This window comes from Asterias amurensis, chromosome 12 (assembly GCF_032118995.1).
Source record: "Asterias amurensis chromosome 12, ASM3211899v1".
Lineage (NCBI taxonomy): Eukaryota > Metazoa > Echinodermata > Asteroidea > Forcipulatida > Asteriidae > Asterias > Asterias amurensis.
Window position 1 is genome coordinate 17,442,709 of NC_092659.1, and position 6,149 is coordinate 17,448,857.

General features: G+C 41.6%; 1 protein-coding gene across 1 annotated transcript; it reads left to right on the forward strand.

The window, feature by feature from the left end:
- The first annotated feature begins 29 nt into the window (after window positions 1-29).
- On the forward strand, window positions 30-6,056 carry LOC139945299 (uncharacterized). Its single transcript, XM_071942647.1, has 9 exons — window positions 30-94; window positions 878-933; window positions 1,161-1,294; window positions 1,956-2,088; window positions 2,339-2,657; window positions 2,992-3,226; window positions 3,864-3,956; window positions 4,317-4,523; window positions 4,758-6,056. The coding sequence occupies exons 1-9, from the start codon at window positions 35-37 to the stop codon at window positions 4,973-4,975; spliced, it is 1,455 nt and encodes a 484-aa protein (XP_071798748.1). The 5' UTR covers window positions 30-34; the 3' UTR covers window positions 4,976-6,056.
- The last annotated feature ends 93 nt before the right edge of the window (window positions 6,057-6,149 follow it).

Below are 6,149 nucleotides of genomic sequence, written 5' to 3' on the forward strand. Positions count from 1 at the left end.
ATTGGTTTAGTCTTCACCCTTCAGTTTTTGCAAAATGGCGGGTGATATGTACTTGGAAAACTTGGAGGAGTTTGTGTTTGACGAAGACAAAGTGGTAATTACAGTTAACATTATATCGAAATTGCATAAGTAACTTATAATAATGTGTTAATAAACGGAGCTTACCTTTACTTTAGAAAAAAATTAGAAGGGTTGATCAGATCAAAGATGTTTATCTCCAATTTTAAAACTTTACTTTGTAAACAACACTGCGCGCGTCAAGTCAACAGGAGGAGTCCGGCATGTCCGGGTTCAGCAAACTCCCCTGCACAAAATGACAGGGGTGGGGGGGGGGGGGGGGGGAGGGGTAGGGGGATTACTATAATTTATAAACACAAATCCTGCCACCCCTTCTCCATTCGAACTTATGAAACAGAGGTTTTCCCAATATTTACAAACATGATTGGTAGTAATAGTATGCACAAACCAAGAAATTGGGATTCAGAACAACACATTACAGAATCAGTAACTACACTACTAACTATCTATCTATCTATCATGTCTATCTATCTATCTATTTATGGTGTAGTATCTATCTATCTATTTATGGTGTAGTACATTCCTCTTGTAGTAGAGTATAGGCGTACTGTAAAGTACAAAGTGCACGATCAAGAACACGACATCCTCTATTTAAAAGTGAAAAAGGTGCAAGTCATATTTTTTATATTAATAATATAAGGGTCTACTTATGTTTCTATCATAATTGGCCTAGCTTGCTTGGCCTGGAACCCACAACCTTGTAATTGCAAGTCCTGCACTCAGGGTCAGTGAGTCTGATAGTCAAACCACTGGACCTTTTAGTGACCACAACTAAACATGTGATTTTTCATTTTGTCAGGTGACGTATCGATGGCTGAGTCAAACTCTGTCAGTGCACGTCAACAGAGCAAAACAGTAAGTGTGAACACAACTTGTTTTCTAAGTGGAGGGAAACGGAGAAATATAAAATTTGAAAATGAATCTAATGGAACTTTAAAGAACCATCTTTTATCAAATAACACATAGAAGACGATTGACTAACATTATACATTATTTAATGAGTACATTATACTATGTCGTTGACAAACAATTGCAGGAGAGAAGCTTTCTCACCCCACCCCCCTTTTTTCCCCTTTTGTTAGGATGTTGGCAACATTTGTTGAACAGAAAAAACCTAAAGCAGTCAACGTCACATACCTGTTGAGTGGTGTAGAGGAGAAAGAAAATGGAGTCAAAGTTAACAGAGTTACTTTGGTGTCTGACGACAATTTAAAAAGTAAGTAACAAAATCTATGAAGAATAAACTTTATCAATCTGGCAAGGGTGCGTTTTGGTAACCCCAACCAGAAACATGTTTGAGCTCTGTCATTGAAATTATGTGTGTTCGGTTGAACCGCGGTGACGCGGCGGTTCCGAACAAACAGTTACCGACTTTTTGAGTCCATAAGGCTTAGTATCAAGACAGCTTACATTTGTTACAATGGCTTCCTGTTTGAGACCGCATCATCTTTAAAGTTCTTCTTAGCATTCTTTCGCTCTGTGAATGGCACATCACCTGAATACATCAATGACTTAATTCGTCTGTACAAACCTCCCAGACAGCTTCGCACCTCAAACAACCTGCTCTTGAACATTCCACATTTCCAGCACCCCTGGGGTAGTCGTTGCTTTTCATGTGCCAGGCCATCTCCTTTGGAACAGCCTCCTACTTAAACTCAGACAAGCAGATACTTGGTCTTAATTTATTGCATTTATCTCAAAACATCTATTTCAGAAACCATAGCTTTCAAACTTTGGTTGTCTTTGCGTTTAGCAGAGTTCAATTGGTTGTCTTTGCGTTAAGCAGAGTTCAAAGTGTAGCAGTGTGCAGAAAGAAAGTGACAGAAGCAATGTTGCATCAGCTAAGCTACCTCTTTGTTTGTCTTGATCTTAAACAGAATCAGAAGCGTCTCTAAGCAAAGTCCTCAGTAAGCATGTCTACAGCGTCCAGCAGGCCAAGTTGAAGGACACCAACAGTCTCTACATGACAGACTATGAGATTATCAAAGAAAATATTACACAACCAAACAGGTAACAGGTGTTCAGTGCCTATAACTAATTACTTTTGGTTCTTGTTGTGGTGAACTTTCCCTGCAACCCTGTCCCTCTATAGACAGTTCAAGAACACAAATCTTTGTGTTGTCCATCACTTTTTGAAAACAGTTGAGGAGGTTTCATTTTGAAATGCTTTACTTTGCCTGGTCACATTCTCTCAAGAAAGCAAACCTTAATTTGGTTAACCTTAAAAGCTAACCTGAATTTTGTTTTTGGTTTTTGGCAGGTATAGTGCCATAAAATGCACAGAGGCCATTCAAAGAACTCCAGAGGAACTGGCAGAGCTCTCAGGCAATGATCCCGCTTCTGCCCCCAATACCCCTCCAGCACGACCGAAGATGAACGGGAACGCTGAGAAACACGTCATTGAGAATCTCAAACCGGAGCCGCAAAAGAGTATGGCTTCCAAACCCAAGAAGGGTCAGGGACAACTCTCATTCAAAGCTTTCTCAGGTACGAGCGGAAAGGGCTCCCTGGAGAAATCAGAGGAGAAGACGAAGGAGGCGCCTGCCACTCAGAAACAGGAGACCTCAAAGAAACAGGGGGTAAGTTCATAATAATGGCTTCTTATACAGTTGGATATTCGTCGCTCAGTGAGTATTTCCAGCAAAGTATGCAGGACTACAATTGAATCATGTGACCTAATCTTTAGCGATCGTGATGTAAAACTAACAGGCTGAAAGAGGTCGCAGAAGACTGCACTGTTAACCGACCGTGACTACACTTAAAACGCTATGTAAATGTTGCGAATATAAGTCTAGGTGGGAACTCACGGTAGAATTAAACCAAGGCCAGTCAAACCTTTCGAGTGGCAGTAGAAGAAAAAGTCCATTGTGAACCACGGCTTTAGTAAAGTATTGTCTTCCACTTCCTCAACAGCCCAGTAGCAAGGCCAAGGGAGGCATGATGGCATTCCTGAACAAACCCTCAACCAAGAAGGTCAAGGAAGAAGAGGAAAATACCCTGCCAAAAGAACCAGTTTCTTCAGAACCTGTTCCTTCAGAACCTGTGGTTCAAACATCTCACAAGAAGCCAGTAGAGGAAAAGAAGAAAGACGCAGGAGTGAAGAGCAAGAGAAAAGCGACCAAGAGTAATATTTCAGATTCTGATTCGGGTAAGTAAAGGTTTCGGTATAAAGTAGGAATTCAAAGGAATCTCTTTAAAGTAGGGCTTGAAATTAACACAGGACCGGAGGTCAGTGATTCTATCCCCTAAACTACTAAAAGTACCCAGTTAGGAAAAGCTGAATCAGCAGTCTGGCGTTCAAAGCAGTGCTTTAAATTAACAGGGGGACGCAGACCCCGAGGCCAGTGATTTTAACTGCTAGACTACCGAGCTAACCCAGGTTTAGGAACTACCTTTGGGTGTAGGAAATCGACTTTCAGTATAATAATAATAATTTGGGGGGCTAATCATCCTTACTCGCAGCTTAGAGCTGAATTGCAAAGGACGCGGCTACAACGTGTTCGAGAAGCAGGCTGCCAGCCGCATCAATCCATTATGACCACGGAGCACAGCCAAGATCGAAAGTGTTTGAGGGAGGAAAACCGGATGGTCTGGAAAACCCTTGTGGCACAGCAGAGAACCAACGCACAACTCAACTCACATATGGCCCTGGCCGGGAATCGAACCGGGGTCACCTTGGTGAGAGGCGATCGCGCTTTACGCACAAGCCAACCATGCCACTGTATAATAATCTTTCTCCCTGGACCCTGGTTCATTTATATCTGTATTCTTTTTTTCTGTTACAGAAGATGACACGTCCAACAAACAATCGTCAAAACGCAGACGACGGATCATACAACAAGACAGCAGTAGTAGCGAGAGTGAAGAAGAACTGAGTGGTAAGTTTAGCTCGATGTGCCTTTGATTTGCACGCCTGAAGATTCACAGAGGCAACCAGGGCAACCAGTGCCCCTGGTCATTGCCATGGTGCCCCTTGAAACATTTCAATGGAAATTTTTAACTTTTCATTAAAGAAAGGAGAAAGCGCCTTGGTGCACTTCCCTTTCAAGATCGACGCATCATTCCTAGAAATGATCCAGTGGAAATTTACAACATTTCCTCATACAGGTGCCCTTTACAAAGGAGACGCACAACTTGGATGAACAGCAAAACTTCACAAAGTTTTAACTCAGATACACAACGAAACTCGGTGTATTTCTCGTTGCGATTTCTTACGTTTTAAAACTTGTCCGTTTCAGACATGGAAGAAGACAGTCCGATACCGCCGACCCCGCCCCCTCCCGCGATGGAGACAAATGACTCTGGTGATGATGAGGAGGAAGAGGGGACAGTAGTTCCTAAGAGGTCCTCCCACGGAAACAGCGCCCAACCCAGCAGCGGGAAGAAACGCAGACGGAAGAGAGTTCTAAAGAAAAAGACTACGATCGATGAGGACGGTTGTATGGGTAGGTTTCTTCTTTCAGGGAATTATTTGGCGTAGATTATTGTTCCGATAAATAACTGGGGCAAATTTTCATAGATAAAACTGGATAAGCTGGGCTTAGGTCGTTGAAGCATGCAGGCTTGAGTGGGACTGAAACCCACAGGGGGTGGAGTATATGCAGAAAACTGCAGGTATAGTTGCTGCTTAAGCACTTCTTTCTTACGGTTATTTTTCATTTTACTTTTTAATTCATCAGTTACTGAAAAGATGTGGGAAAGTGAGTCCACAGATGCCAGTGAAGATGAGGCCCCGCCCTCAAAGACCACACCCAGCTCGTTACCATCTCAGCCACGCCCTAAGGAGGGAGGAGCCCCCAAGACAGACGGAGGAGAGGATGAGGGTAAGAAAAAGACCTCGCCCGGAAGTGGGAAGGCGAAGCAAAGATCACTGATGAGTTTCTTTAAGAAAAAATGAGAACAGAAAAAAAATTCACCAGTGGCACAATATGCTATCACCAAGGTTCTTTCCTCAGTGGTCTGTGCCGGAAAACCCGCCCTGCACTCAGGATTGTCCAACCACCACTGGCAGAATTGTTTCGGACCACCACACAGTTTCCAAATTGTGTAGTTACAACCTGCAGCTTCCTTTCAAAGGATTTCAACAAAATGATTAATTGTGTATTTACCAGTAAAATAAAATAGTATCCAAAGCTATACATTTTGAGTATTTCTTTGAGTCTACTTTTATGATAAAGGGAAAGACAGTTTCCACCGCATAAGAAATCCATGGCAGAACCCTGTATTACCATTGGAGGTACAAGTTAACTGCCAAATGTCGTAATGGCCAATTACGGCACTGTATATACCTCACATAACCAATGACTTTACATAAATTGAATCCAGAATCGTGCATATGCATTTCACTGCAGTGTATCATACTTTATTTATTCAATGTACAAGTTTGTGCACATACATCAAGTACACATCTTAGATGTATTTATACTTTCAATCTTTTTCAAGTCGCCGGTCTCCCACATCAGTGTCTTGCCACTGGCTAAAATTTTAGCAAGAATTTTGTACCAATGGCATTCCTTTATGCATTAATATAATTTGTTTCACACTGAGTTGTGTTTATTTGCTTCTAATAAAAGCCCAGTTCAAACCTCATGTGAAAGCAAACTATGAAGCGCACATAATCAGATGTTCACTGTTTTCCGACAAAATTTAGTTACATGTAGCTGTTGCAACTGCTTACAAAACAAAAGGACCAATGCATTTCTTGTATGTATATCATGGCCATGGTATAAACACAAGAAATAGTTAATTGCCGCCGGATGTCTCGATCCCCTAGCAGAGTCTTTAATCTGGAGGGCCAATTGTGACACAATTTTCGGGTGAAGTTTGAACTAGGTTCAACATTTCTGGTCATCCTAGACAAAATTAAAAATGCAAGAAAGCATCAAGAAAATATGACTCTATGTGCTTCATTTGATTTATATGTAAATGAAATAAATGATACTCTACAAAACAAGTTTGTTCAAACTTTGTACTCATTTTGTACTCTCCCTAATTTTGTACTTTGTACTCTCCCTAATAAGCACTTTTATTTAGAACCTTTCCTGGTCATTTGATTTTGTCAGGGCCCAATT

Excerpts from the sequence above, each read along its gene's own strand:
- LOC139945299 (XM_071942647.1), top strand. The coding sequence starts at position 35 with ATGGCGGGTGATATGTACTTGGAAAACTTGGAGGAGTTTGTGTTTGAC. Across the intron at positions 95-877 it reads TGTTTGACGAAGACAAAGTG|GTGACGTATCGATGGCTGAG; the intron begins GTAATTACAGTT and ends TCATTTTGTCAG. Across the intron at positions 934-1,160 it reads CACGTCAACAGAGCAAAACA|GATGTTGGCAACATTTGTTG; the intron begins GTAAGTGTGAAC and ends CCCTTTTGTTAG.